This window comes from Hyperolius riggenbachi, chromosome 2, assembly GCF_040937935.1.
Source record: "Hyperolius riggenbachi isolate aHypRig1 chromosome 2, aHypRig1.pri, whole genome shotgun sequence".
In the NCBI taxonomy this organism is placed as follows: Eukaryota; Metazoa; Chordata; class Amphibia; order Anura; family Hyperoliidae; genus Hyperolius; species Hyperolius riggenbachi.
This window is the reverse complement of record NC_090647.1, coordinates 18278355-18304268: the sequence shown is the minus strand read 5'-3', so window position 1 is coordinate 18304268 and position 25914 is coordinate 18278355. Positions and strand designations below refer to the sequence as shown.

General features: G+C 49.9%; 1 protein-coding gene across 2 annotated transcripts in view; it reads left to right on the top strand.

The window, feature by feature from the left end:
• The window catches only part of LOC137542521 (ecto-ADP-ribosyltransferase 5-like), an 89503-nt gene that overhangs the window by 983 nt on the left and 62606 nt on the right, over positions 1–25914 (top strand). For both annotated transcript variants that reach the window (XM_068264514.1, XM_068264506.1), the window contains exons 2-3: positions 1074–1136; positions 19906–20590. In XM_068264514.1, the coding sequence (XP_068120615.1) occupies positions 1083–1136; positions 19906–20590 (739 nt within the window). In that variant the 5' untranslated portion in view covers positions 1074–1082. The remainder of the gene's footprint in view (positions 1–1073; positions 1137–19905; positions 20591–25914) is intronic.

Sequence of the window (25914 nt, the reverse complement as noted above, 5' to 3'; positions counted from 1 at the left end):
CAGAAGAAGGCTGTGCGGAAGGGGGAGGTTTTGGTTGGGATGTTATCTGGTTACTACTGAGGAGATGCTTAGGGGAGAAGGATTAAGAAGGGGTTTGTAAGTTTGAGATGAAAGCTTGACTCCTCTGGCTAACTTGCAGCCATTGAAAAGCTTGACAGAGAGAAGCAGCAAATGAGGAGCAAAAAGAGAGGAGTAACAGGAAGAGAGGAGCAGCAGGAACAGAGGATCATCAGATGAGGGGCAGGAAGAGAGGAGCAGCAGATGAGGAGCAGGAAGAGAGAAGCAGCAGATGAGGAGCAGGAAGAGAGAAGCAGCAGATGAGGAGCAGGAAGAAAGGAGCAGCAGATGAGGAGCAGGAAGAGAGAAGCAGCAGATGAGGAGCAGGAAGAGAGAAGCAGCAGATGAGGAGCAGGAAGAAAGGATCAGCAGATGAGGAGCAGGAAGAGAGATGGATCAGTTGGGCTAGCAAGTTCATTATACTGTGTATTGGAGGGATTTTGTTGGTAGGCCACAGAGCATGGTATTACAGTAGTCAAGACAAGAGCAAGTACTGACGAATATAAACATTTCATTTGGTCATATGGCACACAAATCAATGTATGACATCACATCCTGGTTCTCGATTAGAGCACAGAGACCAGCAAGTTAAGGTGGCCATTCCCACAGGTTTAAGAAAACACAACCAGCAGACTGTGGAATTCACCTGATTTAACATATGGATATTTTTTCCTTTCCATGAGCTTATACTGTTACAGTACAGTGATCTCGCCTCCCTCTTTGGTGAGCCTTTATTGGCTGGGCTGTTTTATTATGTCTATTGAACCTTTTAGATAAGTCCTCACTCTCTTTTCTACAGTTTCTCTTTTCTACTGTTTCTGTTCTTTAGTCTTACAATCCGTAATATTTTCTTTGTAAGAATAAGGTCTTTGACACTTGACACTGTCACTGGAGGCTGTGGACAGTAGGTACACGAGGTAGAGGTGTCATCAAACTCTTGACAATATCTATATTTCAGTATACAGTATAAGACCTAAAATGTAAGATGTAATAAAATTATATATTTATCTTTACAGAGCAAGACAATGCTGAAATTAGGCCTGGGGCTATGTGTTCTACGCCTGATCTCCTCCATACAGGTAAGTGTCTCTTATCTGAAATGTGTCTTCATCTCTGAGGTCCACTTTTTTCGATGAGAACCTTGTGGGCATCAAGCTTATTTAGCTTGTGATCTACTTTAAAAATTAGCAAGTCAAAATGATCTACCTAAGTTTAAGAGCACAATTGTATATACAGAATGGAAAATGTAGTGTGGTTGGGATCTACCAGTCCTATGCGATCTACCGGTAGAACGTGATCCGCCCAATGGGCACCCCTGCTTTAATGTATTTAACCCTGTGCTGAATAAGCCACTATTGATAAAGTGGTTGGTTACACCAAACGTTATCGCCTTCACAACCGGAACTTGCATAATGAAGGTGTTGGGAGGATATAGAGCTGAGTGCAGTGCATCGGCTAGTGTTGGGCGAACAGTGTTCGCCACTGTTCAGGTTCTGCAGAACATCACCCGTGGTGTTGGGCCAAACTGTTCGGGTTCGCCCGAACGGCTCATTGCCTGGCCGAACAGGGCCCCTGTTCGGCACGAACAGGGCCCTGTTCGCCCGAATACTGCCCCCCTATGGGGTCGCAGGCATAAGGGGGAGCATGCCCCGATCGCGGGGGGGGGGGGTCGGAAATTCCCCCCACCCCCTCCGCTAGCGCTCCCCCCTCTGCCCGCTTCCCCATTCAAAAGTTAGGAAGTGAAACTGTACCTGTGCGGTAGTGGGTGGCTGGCAGTGGGCGGCACTATGGAGTGACTGAGGAGGAGGAGGAGTCCGGAGAGTGACGCGTTGAGGGAGGCCGGGCAGCGGGCGGATCAGCAGTAGTACCGTACTACTGCTGATCCGCCCACTGCCCGGCCTCCCTCAACGCGTCACTCTCCGGACTCCTCCTCCTCCTCAGTCACTCCATAGTGCCGCCCACTGCCAGCCACCCACTACCGCACAGGTACAGTTTCACTTCCTAACTTTTGAATGGGGAAGCGGGCAGAGGGGGGAGCGCTAGCGGAGGGGGTGGGGGGAATTTCCGACCCCCCCCCCCCCCCGCGATCGGGGCATGCTCCCCCCTTATGCCTGCGACCCCATAGGGCCCCCAAAAGCGGGATGTTCGGGGAGTTCGGGGTTCGGCCCGAACATGCCGAACATTGCGGCCATGTTCGGCGAACTTTCCCGAACCCGAACATCCAGGTGTTCGCCCAACACTAGCATCGGCGAGAAGTGGCAACATAGAGGAGTCAGCCCCTTCTGCCACAGTCTGACCCCCCCCTTCTCCATATCTCCCCCCCCCCATACACCAAGACACTTTCCCATTTCAGAACCTGCCCTTGCTCATCCTAGTGGGGCTCCTACAGAAATAACTGGCATGTAGGCCTTGATTCGTGAAGCCACACAGGTAGCACACAGCAATTTTACCATAACTATGTTACCTAAGTAACCCAGATTGCACAAATTAGGCAATCTGTGCCACACTGTCATCAGTAGTAATGGTAAAACTGCAGTGTGCTGCCTGGACACGCCAATCCTACCATAACTTCACGAATCAGGGCCATAAATTGGTAATATATCGATCCCAGGTCCTCTTTATTATTTGACACTTGTCAACTGTAATCCAATTGATGTATTTATAATATAAATTACTTTTTAAGGGTTTTTATTTTTATATTTTATAAATTTCGTACATTACTATTATTTAGTATTTATATAGCGCCAACATCTTCCGTAGCGCTGTACAGAGTATATTGTCTTGTCACTTATCTGTCCCTCAGAGGGGCTCACAATCTAATCCTACAATGGTATGTCTATGTATGTATCGTGTAGTGTATGTATCGTAGTCTAGGGGCAATTTTTAGGGGGAAGCCGACTACCTTATCTGTATGTTTTTGGGGACGTGGGGGGAAACCAGAGTGCCTGGAGGAAACCCACGCAGACACGGGGAGAGCATACAAACTCTGTGCAGATAGTGCCATGACTTGGGGATTAGACCCGCTGCAAGGTGAGGGTGCTAACCACTACGCCACCGCGCTGCTCTTACATGATATAAATGTGCGATAATAAAGATTGTGAATACAGGGGAACCTTGGTTTGCGAGTATAATCCGTTTCAGAAGCATGCTTGTAATACAAAGCACTTTTATATCAAAGCGAATATCCCCATAAGGATTAATACGTTCCATAATCCAGAAACATTTATAGAATTATTTTAATACAAGGTACTGTATAAAGTTAAAATGTAAAAATGACTTCCGTTATAACTAGCAGAATCATTGCCATCTTTTGGCTCTCGCCAGCATTCTTTTTGTTGTGGTTTTAAAGAGGAACTCCAGTGAAAATAATGTAATTAAAAAAGTGCTTCATTTTACAATAATTATGCATAAATGATTTAGTCAGTGTTTGCCCGTTGTAAAATCTTTTCTCTCCCTGATTTACATTCTGACATTTATCACTTGGTGACATTTTTACTGCTGGCAGGTGATGTCACTGGAAGGAGATGCTGCTTGCTTTTTTGGCAGTTGGAAACAGCTGTAAACAGCTATTTCCCACAATGCAACAAGGCTCCCACAGTGTGATGTCAGTACCTAGGCGCTGACATCACACTGTGGGAGGGGTTTCACCACAATATCAGTCATACAGCGCCCCCTGATGATCCGTTTGTGAAAAGGAATAGATTTCTCATGGGAAATATCAGCTACTGATCGGGATGAAGTTCTATTCTTGTTTACAGTTTCTCTTTAACAAGGAACTTATCCAATGACAGTTACTGTTGAATATTTCATGGAAATGTGACTTTGTACAGTTCGTACACTAAGATTAAGTACAATCCTGCAGCGTTACAGAGAGAAGAATCATTGGCTCAGTTGTGACGACTAGTGAGGAGCGAAAATGCCAAAATTCTTTTTGAATTCATTTTTGCAAAAATAATGTTAAATTTGATTTTTGAGTGAAAATGCCATCGAAAATAAGATGTGTTATTTTTAGTGTTTTTTGCAAATAATCGATGTAAAAATATAGATTTTCGCAAAAAGATTGCAAAAATACAAGCTGTTTTCACAAAAAACATTCTTGAAATCAAAAATAGCATTTTTGATGCGAAAATGACTTTGGCGAAAATTCTCAAGCAACACTTGTGATGATGTGACACATGGAAATGTTATTTGCTTGTATATCAAGACTTTTCTTGCTTATCCATGCAAAATTTGATTAAAATGTTTGCTTGTCTTTCAAACTGCTCTTAAACCAAGTTACTCTCAATCCAAAGTTTTACTGTAATGGAAGTGGTGCTGTTTATGTAGTTTCAGCAAAGCCTTGGCGGACAGCTTGGGGGCCGAGTCCTGCACAGATACTTCCCGCTGCATTATCAGGGCGACGCCCTGTTGTTATGGAAGGGGGAGGAGAGACAATGCACAGAGGAGTGGCTTCTGGCAGGGGGGAGGGGGGGTAAGGAGGGGAACATTACACTCTGTACTTACTGTCATTTAAAGATCTAGAATTCCAGGTTCTACGTTCCTGGCTGGTTGAATGTTAAAAAAAAAAAATTTAAACTTCTGCAAACAGTTAAAGTCCTATAGGGGTTCCAGTCCCACTCCCAGGAAGGGCAGCTACATACATCCCTTTACATGTACAGGAGGCTGCTGTGTCATATATTCTGTGCTGTGAAAGTGTAACGCCAGCCAAAGACCTTATTTTTAGTCCTGGATGGTGTTGGAGAAAGTTCTGACCCCTGTCCTGTTCCTATTTCTGTCACCAGGCTTCCAGTCCTTCTGATATCTAGCAGGACAGAGCCGCCTGCCTGCTGTAATGTCACCCTTGTCACAGGATCAGAAACTGGAGACAATTTCTCCATTGTGGGACACCTTCTCTAGTGACAGAGGTGTGACCTTCTCTACTAGTTATGGAGGTATTTACTCTTACCGCTGATCCTGCCTCGGTGTGCCTAGAAGTTCTGTGTATACTTAACTAGAGTTGGGCCGAACCTCCGATTTTCGGTTCGCGAACCGGGTTCGCGAACTTTCGCGAAAGGTTCGGTTCGCGTTAAAGTTCGCGAACCGCAATAGACTTCAATGGGGATGCGAACTTTGAAAAAAAAAATTAATTATGCTGGCCACAAAAGTGATGGAAAAGATGTTTCAAGGGGTCTAACACCTGGAGGGGGGGATGGCGGAGTGGGATACATGCCAAAAGTCCCCGGGAAAAATCTGGATTTGACGCAAAGCAGCGTTTTAAGGGCAGAAATCACATTGAATGTTAAATGACAGGCCTAAAGTGCTTTCAAACATCTTGCATGTGTATACATCAATCAGGAAGTGTAATTAAGGTACTGCTTCACACTGACGCACCAAACTCATCGTGTAACGCACCGCAAACAGCTGTTTGTGTAGTGACGGCCGTGCTGGACTGGTGCGCACCATGGCGAGAGTGCAGGTTTTGGTGGCTTTACAGCCCATATGGTCAGTCACCTGGCTGATGTAGCTGAATGACAGAACAGTGACTGTCCAGCTGATCAAATTTGGTCTGACCACAATGAGGCAACGACCTTATTATCGTGGGTGTGCCCCCCGAGACACTCATCTAGGCGCCGGTCATTGCTCCATTGTGATACGCAAGCCCCTTCACCACGGCAAGGTAATGATCACGAAGGGGAATGGGCGCATGTTCATGCCTTTTCTTTTGTTGTTGCAGCTGCCCGCAGTGCAGCCAGAAAAATTAGGCAGTCATGTACACGCACCCGAAAAATTATTACAGCGGCCGCTGCTAGCAGCGGCCTAAAAAATTCAGCAATCCGCCTGGAGTCCCGGACCCTGTTGGTGGTGGCGGAGAAGGTAGTGAAGCGGCCTGCAGGCAGACATGCTGTGTGGAGGGACTGGGAGCGACTTAGTCTTCTTGGGGCAGGCCAGGCAGCCAGTCACACGGCGTGCAGGCAGAGATGCTGTATGTGCGGGGACTGACTTAGTCTTGGGGCGGGCAGCAGCCCTCCGGGATCCATGCCTCATTCATTTTTATAAAGGTGAGGTACTTAACACTTTTGTGACTTAGGCGACTTCTCTTCTCTGTGACAATGCCTCCAGCTGCGCTGAAGGTCCTTTCTGAGAGGACGCTTGCGGCAGGGCAGGAGAGAAGTTGGATGGCAAATTGGGACAGCTCTGGCCACAGGTCAAGCCTGCGCACCCAGTAGTTCAAGGGTTCCTCATCGCTGTTCACAGCAGTGTCTACATCCACACTTAAGGCCAGGTAGTCGGCTACCTGCCGTTCCAGGCGTTGGTGGAGGGTGGATCCGGAAGGGCTACGGCGAGGCGTTGGACTAAAGAACGTCCGCATGTCCGACATCACCATGAGATCGCTGGAGCGTCCTGTCTTTGACTGCGTGGACACGGGAGGAGGATTAGTGGCAGTGGTACCTTGCTGGCGTTGTGCCGTCACATCACCCTTAAAGGCATTGTAAAGCATAGTTGACAGCTGGTTCTGCATGTGCTGCATCCTTTCCACCTTCCGGTGAGTTGGTAACAGGTCCGCCACTTTGTGCCTGTACCGAGGGTCTAGTAGTGTGGCCACCCAGTACAGCTCATTCCCCTTGAGGTTTTTTATACGGGGGTCCCTCAACAGGCAGGACAGCATAAAAGACGACATCTGCACAAAGTCGGATCCAGTACCCTCCATCTCCTCTTGCTCTTCCTCAGTGACGTCAGGTAAGTCAACCTCCTCCCCCCAGCCGCGAACAATACCACGGGAAGGTTGCGCAGCACAAGCCCCCTGCGACGCCTGCTGCGGTTGTTCTCCTGCCACTGTCCCCTCCTCCTCCTCCTCCTCCCCCAAAGAAACACCTTGCTCATCATCCTCTGAGTCTGACTCATCTTCTGCACATGACCTCTCTTCTTCCTCCTCCTCCCCCCTCTGTGCTGCCGCAGGTGTTGAGGAAACAGCTGGGTCTGATGAAAATTGGTCCCATGCCTGTTCCTGCCGTAACGGTTCCTGGTCACGCTCATTCGCAGCTTCATCCGCCACTCTACGCACAGCACGCTCCAAGAAGTACGCGTAGGGAATTAAGTCGCTGATGGTGCCCTCACTGCGGCTCACCAGGTTGGTCACCTCCTCAAACGGCCGCATGAGCCTGCATGCATTTTTCATCATTGTCCAGTTGTCGGGCCAGAACATCCCCATCTTCCCAGACTGTTTCGTTCTACTCCAGTTGTAGAGGTACTGGGTGACGGCTTTCTTCTGTTCTAGCAGGCGGGAGAACATGAGGAGGGTCGAGTTCCAGCGAGTGGGGCTATCGCAAATGAGGCGTCTCACCGGCATGTTGTTTTTACGCTGAATTTCTGCAAATCGTGCCATGGCTGTGTAAGAGCGCCTCAAATGCCCACAGAACTTCCTGGCCTGCTTCAGGACATCCGCTAAGCCAGGGTACTTTGCCACAAATCTTTGAACCACCAGATTCATGACATGTGCCATGCAGGGTATGTGTGTCAGCTTCCCCATATGCAAAGCGGCAAGCAGATTGCTGCCGTTGTCGCACACCACGTTGCCTATCTCCAGGTGGTGCGGGGTCAGCCACTCATCCACCTGTTTCTTAAGAGCAGCCAGGAGAGCTGCTCCAGTGTGACTCTCCGCTTTGAGACAAGCCATGTCTAAGATGGCGTGACACCGTCGTACCTGGCATGCAGCATAGGCCCTGCGGAGCTGGGGCTGTGTAGCTGGAGAGGAGAACTGCCACTCAGCCAAGGAGGAGGAGGAGGACAGCGAAGAGCATGTAGCAGGAGGAGAGGAGGTGGCAGGAGGCCTGCCTGCAAGCCGTGGAGGTGTCACAATTTGGTCCGCCGCTTTCTGCTTGCCATCGTTCACCACCAGGTTCACCCAATGGGCTGTGTAGGTAATGTAGCGGCCCTGCCCGTGCTTGGCAGACCAGGCATCCGTGGTCAGGTGTACCCTTGACCCAACGCTCTTCGCAAGAGATGACACCACTTGCCTCTCAACTTCACGGTGCAGTTGGGGTATGGCCTTTCTGGAAAAATAAGTGCGGCCTGGCATCTTCCACTGCGGTGTTCCGATGGCCACAAATTTACGGAAGGCCTCAGAGTCCACCAGCCGGTATGGTAACAGCTGGCGAGCTAACAGTTCCGCCACGCCAGCTGTCAGACGCCGGGCAAGGGGGTGACTGGCCAAAAGTGGCTTCTTCCGCTCAAACATTTCCTTCACGGACACCTGACTGCTGCTGTGGGCAGAGGAGCAGGAACCGCTCAAGGGCAGAGGCGGAGTGGAGGAGGGTGCCTGTGAAGGTGCAAGGGAGAGAGCGGCATAAGCAGATGATGCACCTGAAGGAGGAAGAGGAGAAGGAGGGTGACTTTGCTTTTGTGTGCTGCTGCTGCTTTTGCTCAGGTGGCCATCCCATTGCTGTTTGTGCCTTTTCTGCAGGTGCCTTCGTAAGGCACTTGTCCCTACGTGAGTGTTGGCCTTTCCACGGCTCAATTTTTGTTGGCAGAGCGAACAGATGGCTTTGGTCCGATCTGAGGCACACACATTAAAAAATTTCCACACCGCTGAGCCACCCTGGGATGTGGGCACTATGGGGACCTCAGCAGCTGATGCTGAAGGGCAAGTTGGCTGGCTGTACATAGGTGGCGAATCTGGCGATACATGGTGCCGGACTCTGCCACCAGCTGTTTCTGACGAAGAGCTGCCCCAGCTTCTTTCAGCAACTTCTATCCTCCTACTACTCTCTGACTCCCCCTCTGAACTGTCCCCCTCTTCATCTCCTCTATTGGGAACATACAGAGGATCCCTATCATCGTCATCATCGTAATCATCCTGCCCAGCTTCGCTTGCCTCAGAAAAATCCAAATGTGTAGGTCCTTCATCCTCCTTACACGTTACATCCATAGTGTTGTCGCGTAACGCAGACATATGAGCTGGTGAAAATTCATCTGGCTGTAACAATGGCTGTGCATCAGTGATTTCACCACCACTAAATAATTCTTGCGAAGTGTCAAATGCAGCGGAAGTGGTGCTAGTAGTAGCGCTGGTGGCTGAGCAAGATGAGGTGTTCTGTGTCGCTAAATACTCAACCACGTCCTGACAATCTTGGGAGGTGATGGGACGTGCCTTCTTCCGAGCACTGTACTGTGGGCCAGGTCCACACGAAATTACATTTACACGACCTCGCGCAGACCTGCCGGGTGGCCTTCCTCTGCCTCTGCCACTACCTCTTCCTCTTCCTCTACCTGTTTTGTCCATATCGGGTATGCACGGAGTGGTATATCACACTGCGTGCACTCACGTAGGTAGGTGGGTTCACTTAACTGCACAGGTATGCGCACTGATGCGGTGGGTTCACTGAACAGTACAGGTATACAGTGGCGGGTTCACTGAACACAACAGGTATGCAGTGGCGTGTTCACTAAACAGGTATACAGTGGCAGGTCCACTGAACAGAACAGGTATACAGTGGCAGGTCCACTGAACAGAACAGGTATACAGTGGCGGGTCCACTGAACAGAACAGGTATACAGTGGCGGGTTCACAGAACAGGTATGCAGTGGCAGGTTCACTGAACACAACAGGTATGCAGTGGCGTGTTCACTAAACAGGTATACAGTGGCAGGTCCACTGAACAGAACAGGTATACAGTGGCGGGTTCACAGAACAGGTATACAGTGGCGGGTCCACTGAACAGAACAGGTATACAGTGGCGGGTTCACAGAACAGGTATACAGTGGCGGGTCCACTGAACAGAACAGGTATACAGTGGCGGGTTCACAGAACAGGTATGCAGTGGCAGGTTCACTGAACACAACAGGTATGCAGTGGCGTGTTCACTAAACAGGTATACAGTGGCAGGTCCACTGAACAGAACAGGTATACAGTGGCGGGTTCACAGAACAGGTATACAGTGGCGGGTCCACTGAACAGAACAGGTATACAGTGGCGGGTTCACAGAACAGGTATGCAGTGGCAGGTTCACTGAACACAACAGGTATGCAGTGGCGTGTTCACTAAACAGGTATACAGTGGCAGGTCCACTGAACAGAACAGGTATACAGTGGCGGGTCCACTGAACAGAACAGGTATACAGTGGCGGGTTCACAGAACAGGTATGCAGTGGCAGGTTCACTGAACACAACAGGTATGCAGTGGCGTGTTCACTAAACAGGTATACAGTGGCAGGTCCACTGAACAGAACAGGTATACAGTGGCGGGTTCACAGAACAGGTATACAGTGGCGGGTCCACTGAACAGAACAGGTATACAGTGGCGGGTTCACAGAACAGGTATACAGTGGCGGGTCCACTGAACAGAACAGGTATACAGTGGCGGGTTCACAGAACAGGTATACAGTGGCGGGATCACTGAACAGGTATGCAGTGGCAGGATCACAGTACAGGTATGCAGTGGGCTGAGGGCTCACTGAACAGAACAGGTATGCTGTGGCAGGATCACTGAACAGCTATGCAGTGGCAGGATCACAGTACAGGTATGCAGTGGGCTGAGGGCTCACTGAACAGAACAGGTATGCTGTGGCAGGATCACTGAACAGGTATGCAGTGGCAGGATCACAGTACAGGTATGCAGTGGGCTGAGGGCTCACTGAACAGAACAGGTATGCTGTGGCAGGATCACTGAACAGCTATGCAGTGGCAGGATCACAGTACAGGTATGCAGTGGGCTGAGGGCTCACTGAACAGAACAGGTATGCTGTGGCAGGATCACTGAACAGGTATGCAGTGGCAGGATCACAGTACAGGTATGCAGTGGGCTGAGGGCTCACTGAACAGAACAGGTATGCTGTGGCAGGATCACTGAACAGCTATGCAGTGGCAGGATCACAGTACAGGTATGCAGTGGGCTGAGGGCTCACTGAACAGAACAGGTATGCTGTGGCAGGATCACTGAACAGGTATGCAGTGGCAGGATCACAGTACAGGTATGCAGTGGGCTGGGGGCTCACTGAACAGAACAGGTATGCTGTGGCAGGATCACTGAACAGGTATGCAGTGGCAGGATCACAGTACAGGTATGCAGTGGGCTGAGGGCTCACTGAACAGAACAGGTATGCTGTGGCAGGATCACTGAACAGGTATGCAGTGGCAGGATCACAGTACAGGTATGCAGTGGGCTGGGGGCTCACTGAACAGAACAGGTATGCTGTGGCAGGATCACTGAACAGGTATGCAGTGGCAGGATCACAGTACAGGTATGCAGTGGGCTGGGGGCTCACTGAACAGAACAGGTATGCTGTGGCAGGATCACTGAACAGGTATGCAGTGGCAGGATCACAGTACAGGTATGCAGTGGGCTGAGGGCTCACTGAACAGAACAGGTATGCTGTGGCAGGATCACTGAACAGCTATGCAGTGGCAGGATCACAGTACAGGTATGCAGTGGGCTGAGGGCTCACTGAACAGAACAGGTATGCTGTGGCAGGATCACTGAACAGCTATGCAGTGGCAGGATCACAGTACAGGTATGCAGTGGGCTGAGGGCTCACTGAACAGAACAGGTATGCTGTGGCAGGATCACTGAACAGGTATGCAGTGGCAGGATCACAGTACAGGTATGCAGTGGGCTGAGGGCTCACTGAACAGAACAGGTATGCTGTGGCAGGATCACTGAACAGGTATGCAGTGGCAGGATCACAGTACAGGTATGCAGTGGGCTGAGAGCTCACTGAACAGAACAGGTATGCTGTGGCAGGATCACTGAACAGGTATGCAGTGGCAGGATCACAGTACAGGTATGCAGTGGGCTGAGGGCTCACTGAACAGAACAGGTATGCTGTGGCAGGATCACTGAACAGCTATGCAGTGGCAGGATCACAGTACAGGTATGCAGTGGGCTGAGGGCTCACTGAACAGAACAGGTATGCTGTGGCAGGATCACTGAACAGGTATGCAGTGGCAGGATCACAGTACAGGTATGCAGTGGGCTGAGGGCTCACTGAACAGAACAGGTATGCTGTGGCAGGATCACTGAACAGCTATGCAGTGGCAGGATCACAGTACAGGTATGCAGTGGGCTGAGGGCTCACTGAACAGAACAGGTATGCAGCCAGGAAGAAGTTAAGCCTAACTAATCTTTCCCTGAGAGACAGTCTGCAGCAGCTCGCCCTACTCTGACTAATGCAGGCACACGAGTGGCCGTAATGGCCGCCGCTGCCTGCCTTATATAAGGGGGGGTGGGGCTCCAGGGGCTAGTGTAGCCTAATTGGCTACACTGGGCCTGCTGACTGTGATGTAGAGGGTCAAAGTTGACCCTCAGGTGCATTATGGGGCGAACCGAACTTCTTCCGCAAAAGGTTCGCGTGCGGTACCCGCACGCGAACCACCTAAGTTCGCGCGAACCCCGTTCGCCGGCGAACCGTTCGGCCCAACTCTATACTTAACCTCCTGAGCGATAATCCCGAGCTGAGCTCGGGGTACGTCACGCAGGAGGAGTTCTCAGGCCCTGGTGGGCCGATTTGCATAATTTTTTTTTTGTTACACGCAGCTAGCACTTTGCTAGCTGTGTGTAACTTCCGATTACCGCCGCTCGCCGCCAATCCGACGCTACCCGCCGTGCCGCGCCGTCCCCCCCTCCCAGGCAGCGCTGAGGGGTAGATCGGAACTCCCTCTGACGTCATGACGTCCATGGCGTCGGTGACGTCATCCCGCCCCGTCGCCATGGCAACCGGGGCGGCCCAGCAGGAAATCCCGTTCTGAATGGGATTTCCTGCTTACTTTGATCGCTGAAGGCGATCGGAGTGGGCGGGGGGAAGCCGCTGCGCTGAGGCTATCATGTAGCGAGCCCTGGGCTCGCTACATGATTTAAAAAATAAAAAATTTTAAAAATAGTGCTGCGCCCCCTCCTGGGCGATATAATTGTATCGCCCAGAGGGTTAAGGAAAAGCTGAGATCTTTCAGTTTGTTATTTTTATTATTATTATTATTATTATTTATACAATATAGCACCATCATCTTCCATAGCACTGTACAATATAATTACAAGGCCTGGGAAGCACATACGTAAGTATGCCAATTATCACAAATCGCTCTTCAAAAACAAAAAAACAAAACAAAACAAAAAAAGAGAAGAAGAAAAAAACAAACAAAAAAAACAGCAGTTGCAAGAAACATAGAATAGCTGGGACCACCAGCAAAATTTCAGTTAGGACTTGACCCACACTACCCTCCTGTATCAAAGGAGGGTGGCTTCCTGCGCAGTAATCTGCGGACAACCTGGGCTTGATTGACAGCAGCGCCTCATGCAGGCGCAGTAAGGATGACCTCGAGGTCATCCACTGCACTGTGCGGGGACCCCAGGCCGGCGGCGGAGAGCGGAGCTGTCAGCGTGGTATAGACGGCTGCAAGGGGTTGGAGAAAGCCAGGGGCGTAGCTAGAAATGACTGGGCCCCATAGCAAATTTTTTGTATGCCCCCCCCCCAGGGCCAGGTATGGGTGGTGGTTGGTTAGGGTGACCATATTTTGATTTCCAAAAAAGGACAATCACAACAGCATGTGGGCGTGGTCATGGGTGGGGCCAAATATACAGGACCTTAGCAGTGTGCTGTCCAACTTCGGGGGCATGGAGGGCCATTTTCTTTTTCCACACCACATGGTGGAGGGCCGGCCGACCGCAAAATGCAATCAGATTCGCAGAAGATCAAAAGATTTACCCAAATACCCACTAAATGCAATGAGATTGGCAACAGATTTCCCCACAAATGGATTCAGATTGGCAACAGATTTCCCCACAAATGCAATCTTATTGGCAACAGATTGTGCGCAGCATTCACCAGAAAATAATCGCTATGTGGGGGGAGCATTCACCAGACAATAATCACTATGTGGGAGGAGCATTCACCAGACAATAATCGCTATGTGGGGGGAGCATTTACCAGACAATAATCGTTATGTGGTAGCATTCACCAGACAATAATCGTTATGTGGGAGCATTCACCAGACAATAATCGTTATGGGGAGCATTCACCAGACAATAATCGTTATGTGGGAGCATTCACCAGACAATAATCGTTATGGGGAGCATTCACCAGACAATAATCGTTATGGGGAGCATTCACCAGACAATAATCGTTATGTGCGAGCATTCACCAGACAATCGTTATGTGGGAGCATTCACCAGACAATAATCATTATGGGGAGCATTCACCAGACAATAATCGTTATGTGCGAGCATTCACCAGACAATCGTTATGTGGGAGCATTCACCAGACAATAATCGTTATGGGGAGCATTCACCAGACAATAATCGCTATGTGCGAGCATTCACCAGACAATCGTTATGTGGGAGCATTCACCAGACAATAATCGTTATGGGGAGCATTCACCAGACAATAATCGTTATGTGCGAGCATTCACCAGACAATCGTTATGTGGGAGCATTCACCAGACAATAATCGTTATGGGGAGCATTCACCAGACAATAATCGTTATGTGCGAGCATTCACCAGACAATCGTTATGTGGGAGCATTCACCAGACAATAATCGTTATGGGGAGCATTCACCAGACAATAATCGTTATGTGCGAGCATTCACCAGACAATCGTTATGTGGGAGCATTCACCAGACAATAATCGTTATGGGGAGCAATCACCAGACAATAATCGTTATGTGCGAGCATTCACCAGACAATCGTTATGTGGGAGCATTCACCAGACAATAATTGTTATGGGGAGCATTCACCAGACAATAATCGTTATGTGGTGAGCATTCACCAGACAATAATCGTTATGTGGGAGCATTCACCAGACAATAATCTTTATGTGGGAGCATTCACCAGACAATAATCGTTATGTGCGCTGACAGCCCCTGCCCCCCCCCCCCCCCCCCAGCAGCCAGCGCCCAGCACCAGGTCGCATCATGGCCGCTGGCCAGGTATGGGTGGTGGTTGGCAGCAGCCAGAAAGTCCCCCGGGCCGGCCCCAATTTCCACCCACCAGCACCAGGCACTGAGGTACAACATACTTACAATGCTGCCTGCAGCTTGTCAGCTTGCTTGGGGTCGGGTCAGGTCGGTGCTCCGCTCTCCTCCTCGTCCTCGAGAGACGCTCCAGCCTCCAGGGAAGCTCCGCCTCCTGCACTCCGTCCAAACGATCGCACTCCTGCACAGCACAGTGTCAGACTGCCGCTGAGCTGAGGATAGGCAGTGATGCACTGTGACTGTGCAGCCGGTCCGCTCCCTCCTGGTTGCTTCACATCGTCACCCCTCTCCGAGACTGGGTCCTCCTTCCTCCTCCCTGGCTGGCCGGCCCGGAAGCCGGAACTATAGAGTGTCAGGCCCGGCCACCAGGGAGGATCAATGCGCCGCCACGTAGTCCCCCTCCTCACCAGCCACTTTATCAGAGGAGGGGGACCGGGGGAGGGCCTGCTCTTCCTTAAATTATGAAGGGGGGGGGCGGGGGGGCCCGGACCGGCAGCATCCTCATTATATTATATAATTTTAAAAAAAAGTACTCTGAATCCGGCAGGGGCCCCCTGTGGCGTAGGGCTACCACGGGCCCCATAGCAACGCTATGGTTGCTATACTGAATGCTACGCCCCTGGAGAAAGCCCCAGGTAAGTAAAGCGGATTTTTTTTAAATTTGGCTGATGATTCCTTTAAGGAGCGTGCAGCATTCCCCTCCTTCCCCAGTATGTAGTACCCCCCTTCCCCCTTAAATACAGCAAAGTAGCAGCAGTGGTAGCTGATACTTTACCTGGTTCAAACAGCAGTACAGGTCCTCACCTCTCCTCAGTGCAGCTCCCTGCTGTGCAGTAGGGATGCTCACCGCTTTCTGCGGAATTCATTTTTCAACGATTCCGGACGGAATTTGGTGGTTCCGTTTCATCGCATCGGAACGGAATTGCCATAGCGCTATAGCGGAAATTCCGCGGAACGATGCGGAATTCCGTCAGAATGCGGAATTTTGTAAGCCAATCACAAGGAAGCCCCTAGAAGAAGTTTAAAGTGAAAACAACAGGATTTCTGCATGAAAATCGGAATTATTTCAGCACCAATTACAGTGTTAACAAAAACCAATCAATCCTATGTTAGCAACCAGCTCCCTAGCTATCTCACCTATGCCAACCATTTTGTATAGGTCCCAAAGCTAACGCGACACCTCCTGCAGCGCAAAAACCACCGCCATGGAACCACCGTTAGGTCCCATAGCTTACGCGACACCTTTTCAGGCGCAAAAACCACCGCCATGGGACCACCGCAAGGTCCCAAAGCTTACGTGACACCTCCTGTGGCGCCAAAACCACCGCCATGGGACCACCTCTATGTCATCAGCTCCCTGCTGTGCTGCCTCCCTCCATGCCGCTCCAGTCTCTCCATGTCATGTGACATGCATTGGGAGCTGGAAGGCGATAGGTTGCTTGAAAGTATACAATATACAGGGCCGGCCCTAGATTTTTTGCCGCCTGAGGCAAAAAAAAAATTTCCGCCGCCGGGGGGCCGCCGAGCTGGAGGGGTAGCTGGCAGGACGGGGGTATTGGGCCTAGCGGCGGGGAGGGGGTCGTACCCCCCCTCCCTCGCCTGGGTCCCCCGAACTGCGCTCCCCTCCAGCCTTACATAGAAGAAGCAGCCGCTATTTGTAAGACGCACGGGCGGGGAGGACTCACCTCTTCCCAGCGTGCGCTCCACTGACATCACTTCCTGCAGCGTTGCAGGAAGTGACGTCAGTGGAGCGCACGCTGGATCGAGGAAGAGGTGAGTCCTCCCCGCCCGTGCCTCTTACAAATAGCGGCTGCTTCTATGTAAGGCTGGAGGGGAGCGGAGGACGGGGGACCCAGGCGAGGGAGGGGGGGGGGTTCGACCACCCCTCCCCGCCGCTAGGCCCAATACCCCCGTCCTGCCAGCTACCCCTCCAGCTCGGCGGCCGGCTCCCCGCACGGACGGGCGGATGCCGCCCCTGGAAATTTGCCGCCTGAGGCAAAAGTTTCACCCCGACTCATGAATGGGCCGGCCCTGACAATATAAAATAAGCATCCAAAAAGTATAAATTCATATTTTAAAAGTAAAAACCACTGCAAGGAGGAGACAATGCTGCATTCATTGATTAAGCTGTTATACTGTTGGGGTGCCTTTTCATTATAGTCTGTTATCTTTGACCTCCAGAGAAGGTTGTGATGTGAGGAGGGGTTGACAATCGCTGGGCTGTGTATGAAGAGTGATGGGGCAGCTCTGAACACAATGCTACCCTCATTTCCTCTAAAGTCAGGTCAGTAACAAAAATAGTCAGATCAAAGTTTCCCATTTATGCTGAAGAGGACATGGGTGGAATTCAGATCTGCCAAGTCAAGAGGTCACACAGGACATGAGTCATTTTAGAAAGAATGCAGACCCATTGTAAAACTCAAAGAACCGGCCTGGTCATAAAAACAAAAATCATGAACTATCGGGTCCTCAGCTTAGAAGGTAAACTGTCCATTTCTCAGCTTAGAGGGTAAACACGCTAAGCATGTGGATAGGCGTCTTAGGCGATGCATACAGTAAATACCATCTATATGTATTTCCAATGTAATGAGACAGAATAAAATAAAACAATACAAAAAAAAACAAAAAACAGTTTGACTCTAAATATTACTGGATTATATGCTAGAGAACAGAAAGTAAGATTGACCATATTGAATTAACGTTTCCCCCGAAGTTCCTATTTTCATACCCTAGGCCCATATACAAATAACTATTTTCTCCTGAATTTTCTGCTACGAGATACATTTTCATCTTCTATTTAAAATAACTTTCTGGTATTTTGCAATTGAAAAAGTATCAAAAAGCAGGTGAAAAAGTACTATCAAAATTATGGTGAGTAATTTTTTGCTTCCTGGTGGCAAGTTGCAAAATATCACGCAAAAGGGATCCATCTGAAAATGGCGCCTGAGAATAATGGCGAACGGTGTTGCCGCTAATCCGTTTGTCGCTTATCGCTATTTAACGTTAAAGCCTTATCGTTATTTAGCGTTAACACACAGAACCCTCTCTGTACCTATCCCTAACCCCTAACCCCCCCTGGTGGTGCCTAACCCTTAGACCCCCCTGGTGGGGCCTAACCCTAACCACCCTCTGGTGGTGCCTAACCCTAAGACCCCCCCCTGGCAGTGCCTAACCCTATCCACTCCCCTGGTGGTGCCTAACCCTAACCACCCCCCCTGGTGGTGCCTAACCTCAACCACCCCCCTGGTGGGGCCTAACCCTAACCACCCCCCCTGGTGGTGCCTAACCTCAACCACCCCCCTGGTGGGGCCTAACCCTAAGACCCCCCCCCCCCTGTGGTGCCTAAGACCCCCCTGGTGGTGCCTAACCCTAAGACCCCCCTGGTAGTGCCTAATCCTAAGACTCCCCCGGTAGTGCCTAACCCTAACCACCCCCCTGGTGGTGCCTAACCCTAACCACCCCCCTGGTGTTGCCTAATCCTAAGACCCCCCCGGTGGAGCCTAACCCTAACCACCCCCCTGGTGGTGCCTAACCCTAACCACCCCCCTGGTGGTGCCTAATCCTAAGATCCCCCCGGTGGTCCCTAACCCTAAGACCTCCCTGGTGGTGCCTAACCCTGAATCTCCCCTGGTGGTGCCTAACCCTAACCTTGATAGTGTTCTATTAAATCCATTCACTGTTTTGCAGTTAAATAACTTCTGCTGTTTGGCTTATGAACGGCGCTATTGATAAATAACGTTACTGTGCTCAGTAACATCTGCTGTTTGGCATATGAACGGCGCTATTGATAAATAACGTTAGTGTGCGCCGTTTTTATTCTTTTTTCCCTGTGCGCCATTATTATGCAGTACTAACGATAAATAGCGATAAGCGTATCTTTTTAATGCGGCGCCATTTGTATGCATAGGCGCTGTGCGCCATTATTCACTGATCCGTCTAAAAGACCTAATTGAATATGCAGGGGAAAAAGTTAAGTGGATGTGTGCCCTTGTCAATAAAATAAAATGTACGGAAACGTACTGTTTGAAGTTATTTTGAGTATTTTCTTAGTGGCAAGTTAGAAAATACTCGAAATAATTTTGACAGTACGTTTCCACCTAGATTTTGGTACTTTCTTTTCAATTGCAAATTGCTGAAAAGTTATTTTAAAGAAAAGATTTAAAAATATCACCTAGGAGAGAGCTCATGAGAAAAAGTTGATTAAATTAGGGCTTGACACTGAGTTTTTTATTTGGGAGACAGCAGAGAACATTTCAGTGTATAGAAATGAACATTTACTTAATGCCAGTGTAAGAAAATCTGGGATAAGTGGAGCTGAAAGTGTAATACCCTTATATACATTTACCTGGGGTTTCCTTCAGCCCCAAAAGGTCTGTAGGCTTCCTCTCCATCCTCTCCGGCCATTCCATTGTCTTCTCATTACCCCCTGATAATTTGGCCAGTTGTACGCTTGTGGGCTTACGGGACTTGGCCGCACGTGCACCTCCGCCACGCTCCCGACTGCTGGAGCTTTATACGGGATGCATCCATGGCCGAGCGGCACATGTGCTGAATTACTGACGGGGATTAGAAAAGGAGCTGCCGTAGAGGACAGCGGGGAAGCCCATGGACCTCAAGGGGCTGGTAAGTATAAATAAGGGCATTAGCATCATCTCAGGTTCTCTTTAAATAATGAGGGTCACCTAGAGATAAGACAGTTAAGAACTGAGATGCAGAAGCCACAGGTAATGACTATACGCTATAGGAGAATGAAGCACCAATGTATTGTACAGGTTTTTTTTTTTATTATTATTACAAAAACAAAATTAAAATAAGTAGTGAAAATGTATTTTCTAGATCTGTTAATCTCTCACGTTTAGTCTTGGTCACCCAGTCTACCACTGATTCATGTCCTAAATTATGTTTGATAGATCAGTAATCAAGAAGTGGTCTTCGACATGATGCCCAACACCTTTGATGATCAGTACTTCGGCTGTGAAGAGGAAATGGAGGAAATTGCACCAAAGCTACTGGAGGAAGAGATGGGATACGATCAGTTTGCCGTCATGTGGAATTTAGCAAGCTATAACTGGACCAACAAGGCTGTAAATATTTCTGATGATTTTAAAGATGAATATGGGATCGCGCTCATATTGTACACGATGGAAGTGCCACACCCGATCTACAGACAGCTGAATGGAAATCTGTCCCTTGCGGGACGATCTCGAGATCATTACATGGAGAAATTCCATTTCAAAGCTCTTCACTACTATCTGACCCGAGCTTTGCAGGTGCTGGGAGGAAACTGCTCTGAGATGACCGAAGTCTACAGGGGGACTCAGATCGGAGATGTCAATGTCACAGAACTAATTCGGTTTGGTCGGTTTACTTCTACGTCTTTAGTTGCAGAAAGTGCTGCAAACTTTGGAGTTGAGCCCTTTTTTAACATCTCAACGTGCTTTGGGGTGGACATTGATTACTTCTCACCATATGACGAGCAGGAGATCTTAATTCCTACTGGGGAAATGTTTAATAAAATCGATCAGGTTGGAGATACCTATGTTCTGGAGAGCACCGGGGAACTCTGCAGCTTCTTCAACTGTGCCTATTTAGGAGGTCAGTATAATATTGTCCTGTATTATATCATTATGTTAATCATTATTTTAATTAATAGAGGGGCAACATCTTCTATGACACTGTGTAGAGTACAAAACTGACGTTAGTTGGGACTATAAATACATAAAAAGAGATGATGGGGCTAGTGGAGGAGACGGCGAGCCTCAACATCTGTTATATATTATTTGAATATATCTCTGAATAAAAATGTATGACAGATTATAAGCTTATCTGAAGAGCGGTGTTTTAAGGTGGTGAACGAGGTGTGGGTGAGATTTCCGAAGGTGGACAAAAGGTTTCTGTGAAAGAACAGAAGATAGTGGGTGGTATAATAAAATAAATAAATAAACATGCAGAAAATATTAAAGTTAGGCACCACCATGAGGGTTTAAGGTTAGACACCACCAGGGGGTGGTTTAAGGTTAGGCACCACAGGGAGGATTAAGATTAGTCTCCATCGGGGGGTGGGGGGTTAAGGTTAGGCACAACCAGGGGAGTTACGGTTAGGCTCTCCACTGAGGGGGGCTAAGGGTTAGGCACCACCAGGGGGCTTAAGGGTTAGGCACGACTGGGGGGATTAAGGGTTAGGAACCACCAGGGGGTTAAGGGTTAGGCATCACTGGGGCGGTTAAGGTTAGGCAACATCAGGGGGGTTAAGGGTTAGGTACCATCGGGGGGTTCAGGTTAGGCACCACAGAGTGAGTTAAGATTAGTCGTCATGGGGTGGGGGGTCAATGGTTAGGCACCACCAGGAAGGATAAGGGTTTGGCACCACCAGGGCGGTTAAGGTTAGGCACCACTAGTGTTGGGCGAACATCTAGATGTTCGGGTTCGGGCCGAACAGGCCGAACATGGCCGCGGTGTTCGGGTGTTCGACCCGAACTCCGAACATAATGGAAGTCAATGGGGACCCGAACTTTTGTGGTTTGTAAAGCCTCCTTACATGCTACATACCCCAAATTTACAGGGTATGTGCACCTTGGGAGTGGGTACAAGAGGAAAAAAAAATTAGCAAAAAGAGCTTATAGTTTTTGAGAAAATCGATTTTAAAGTTTCAAAGGGAAAACTGTCTTTTAAATGCGGGAAATGTCTGTTTTCTTTGCACAGGTAACATGTTTTTTGTCGGCATGCAGTCATAAATGTAATACATATAAGAGGTTCCAGGAAAAGGGACCGGTAACGCTAACCCAGCAGCAGCACACGTGATGGAACAGGAGGAGGCGCAGGAGGAGAAGGCCACGCTTTGTGAGACACAACAACCCCGGCCTTGCATGAGGGCAAGAAGAGTGCGGATAGCATGCTTTGTACCGCCATGCAGTCATAAATGTAATAAAGATAAGAGGCTCCATAAACAAGGACCGGCAACGCTAACCCAGCAGCAGCAGCAGCAGCACACGTGATGGAACAGGAGGAGGCGCAGGAGGAGAAGGCCACGCTTTGTGAGACACAACAACCCAGGCCTTGCATGAGGACAAGAAGCGTGCGGATAGCATGCTTTGTACCGCCATGCAGTCATAAATGTAATAAAGATAAGAGGTTCCATAAACAGGGACCGGCAACGCTAACCCAGCAGCAGCAGCAGCAGCACACGTGATGGAACAGGAGGAGGCGCAGGAGGAGAAGGCCACGCTTTGTGAGACACAACAACCCAGGCCTTGCATGAGGACAAAAAGCGTGCGGATAGCATGCTTTTTACCGCCATGCATGCAGTCATAAATGTAATAAAGATAAGAGGTTCTATAAACAGGGACCGGCAACGCTAACCCAGCAGCAGCAGCACACGTGATGGAACAGGAGGAGGCGCAGGAGGAGAAGGCCACGCTTTGTGAGACACAACAACCCAGGCCTTGCATGAGGACAAGAAGCGTGCGGATAGCATGCTTTGTACCGCCATGCAGTCATAAATGTAATACAGATGAGAGGTTCAATAAACAGGGACCGGAAACGCTAAACCATCCCAGATGTTCATTGGTCATGTTACTTGGTTGGGGTCCTGGAGTGTTGCGTAGTCGTTTCCAATCCAGGATTGATTCATTTTAATTTGAGTCAGACGGTCTGCATTTTCTGTGGAGAGGCGGATACGCCGATCTGTGACGATGCCTCCGGCAGCACTGAAACAGCGTTCCGACATAACGCTGGCTGCCGGGCAAGCCAGCACCTCTATTGCGTACATTGCCAGTTCGTGCCAGGTGTCTAGCTTCATGCCCGGTTTCAGGTCCAGCGGTGCCAGCCACAAATCTGTCTGTTCCTTTATTCCCCTCCAAATTTCCTCCCCTGTGTTCTGCTTATCCCCAAGGCAGATCAGCTTCAGCAACGCTTGCTGACGCATGCCAACAGCTGTGCTGCACTGCTTCCACGATCCTACTGCTGCTGGTGCTGGGTTAGCGTTTCCGGATGAGGTACAGCTTTGAGATGCGTTGGAGGAGAAGGAGTCAGAGAAGTAGGTGCTGCTGTTGTTATCCAGTGGGAGGGACGGCGGTGCAGCTGTTTGCGGCGTGGGCAACACCCGCGCCGTAGCAGGTGAGGAATCGCTGCCAGGCTCCACAAGGTTCACCCAGTGCGCGGTAAGGGAGATGTATCGACCCTGGCCGAACGCACTCGTCCAGGTGTCAGTGGTGAGGTGAACCTTGCAGGCAACGGCATTCTTCAAGCTTCGGGTTATTTAGCTGACCACGTGCTCATGCAACTCAGGCACTGCAGAGCGCGCAAAGTGGTAGCGGCTGGGAACCACATAACGTGGGATGGCCACTGACATCATGCCCTTGAAGCTGTTTGTCTCCACCACTCGATATGGCAGCATTTCGCAGGCCAGAACCTTGGCTATGCTGGCTGGCTGTTACTGCCACGGCCCGGGGGTCATTTGCTGGCAATTTCCTCTTGCGCTCAAACATCTCAGAGACAGACAACTCAACCGTAGGGCTGCACACCGAAGGGCTGTTGGTTGTTGTGTTTGATGAACACTGGGAGACCTCAAGAGCACTAGTCCGGAAAGTGACAGTGTCAGCATCGTCTGATGTTTGTGAATGTTGTGAACCACGCAATGGCTGGACTACTGCTGCTGCTGAGGCGGGTCTGGTGGTGAGTCTGGTGAACCCAAGGGAGGCAGTGTTGCTGGTGGTACCCTGTCCTGCCGCGTTTGCCCACAGTGTGGGATGTTTGGATAGAATGTGGCGGCTCATGCTGGTGGTGGAGAGGTTGTTAATACTTTTCCCCCTGCTCAGGCGGGTCTTGCACACCTTGCAAATTGCCATGGTAACATCCTCAGTGCAGTCTTCAAAGAAAGCCCAGACTTTGGAGCACCTGCCTTGCTGGCGATTTCTGTTTGCGCCTCTTTTGCCTCTCACTTGAACCATGCTTGCGGTGCCTGAAATTGCGCGCCGCCTACCTTGTGGCACAAGGCGAACTCGTGCAGCAGTGGGTTCCTCAACAGACTCATCTGTGCTGCTGCTACGACGGCGATGTTCTCGTTCACAAACAAAATCTGGGTCTATGTCCACATTGTCCATACCCTCCTCTTCCATCTCCTCAAACTCGTCATATGTCATTGTGGGGGGCCGCCGCCGTGGAGTAGAGCTCCCCAGAACAACCTCTGCGCAGCTCACTCCAACGTCGTCTGGTTATCTGGCAGTTGTGTGCGTGGTGTCGCTGCCGGTTGTGTCAGCTTTGTGCCCACTGGCTCCTTGTAACTGGCTGAGGACTCGGACCTCGTGCGTGATGTGCTGGTGCTGCTTAACCCACTGCTGGACGCTTGAGAGGTCATCCAAGTAATTATCTGGTCCTGTTCTTTTGGATCTGTGAGGGTTGTTGTCCTGGACAACATGGGCGGTATTGAGTGGGTTTTCTTGGGTGCTCCCCTGTGGCCTGTACGTGAACCGTCAGGGGAAACACCTCTTCCCTTGCCCCTCCCTCTTTCACCGGATTTCTTCCTCATTTCACTTATCCTTAAAGTACACGCTGACTGGCAGCAGTACAGTGGCAGTACAGAAATGCTATACAGTGGTGGGTGAGCGGTGTACCACTTTTGTCAGCAGCGACACAGAGCACAATGCTATACAGTGGCGGGTGAGCGGTGTACTACTGTTCCCAGCAGACACAGAGTGGAAGTAAACACAATGCTATATAGTGTGGCTGAGCCGTGTACACAGAGTGGCATTAAACACAATGCTATATAGTCTGCTATATAGTCACCCCGAACAGGGTGATGTTCTGCAGAACCCGAACAGTGGCAAACACTGTTCGCCCAACACTACTGGGAGGGAACGCAGATTTTAGTACCTAAACACACGATACAACATGTTTTCCGGGGTCAGACTCTGAGGCACATACAGATGGTCCCGATCATCATCCTCATCATACAACTCTTCTCCTGAGTCTGACCCACCCACCACCTCTGCCACCCCAACATCCCCAGACACAGACCCCTCATCGTCCTCAACATTAACTTGGGATGCTGGCCTGAGCCAGACCTCCTCCTCCACATCAGGCCCCATCATCTCCTCAATGGCAGCCCTCATTAATCGCTCTGGCGCCGGACCGATGGACACAACGTTCTCCTCCGGGGAGGGCTGCTGCTGACCACTGGCTGCTGGGGTGGATGTTATAGCTTGCGTGGGGCGTTGGCTGTTGCTGTTGTTGGGAGTGCTGCTCACAGCGGAGGTCTCTGGGGAACTCATGTTCAGCTCATATAGTGGTTGACGGTGAGTGGAGTATTACTGATCCCAGCAATATACACACTGACTGGCAGAGTACGCAATGCTATATAGTGTGGCTGAGCGGTGTACACAGAGTGGCAGTAAACACAATGCCATATAGTCTGGCTGAGCGAGCGGTGTACTACTGTTCCCAGCAGAATCAGAGTGGCAGTAAACAATGGTATATAGTCTGGCTGAGCAGTGTACACAGAGTGTCAGTAAACAATGGTATATAGTCTGGCTGAGCGGTGTACACAGAGTGTCAGTAAACAATGGTATATAGTCTGGCTGAGCGGTGTACACAGAGTGTCAGTAAACAATGGTATATAGTCTGGCTGAGCGGTGTACACAGAGTGTCAGTAAACAATGGTATATAGTCTGGCTGAGCGGTGTACACAGAGTGTCAGTAAACAATGGTATATAGTCTGGCTGAGCGGTGTACAGAGAGTGTCAGTAAACAATGCAATATAGTCTGGCTGAGAGGTGTACACAGAGTGTCAGTAAACAATGGTATATAGTCTGGCTGAGCGGTGTACACAGAGTGTCAGTAAACAATGGTATATAGTCTGGCTGAGCGGTGTACACAGAGTGTCAGTAAACAATGGTATATAGTCTGGCTGAGCGGTGTACACA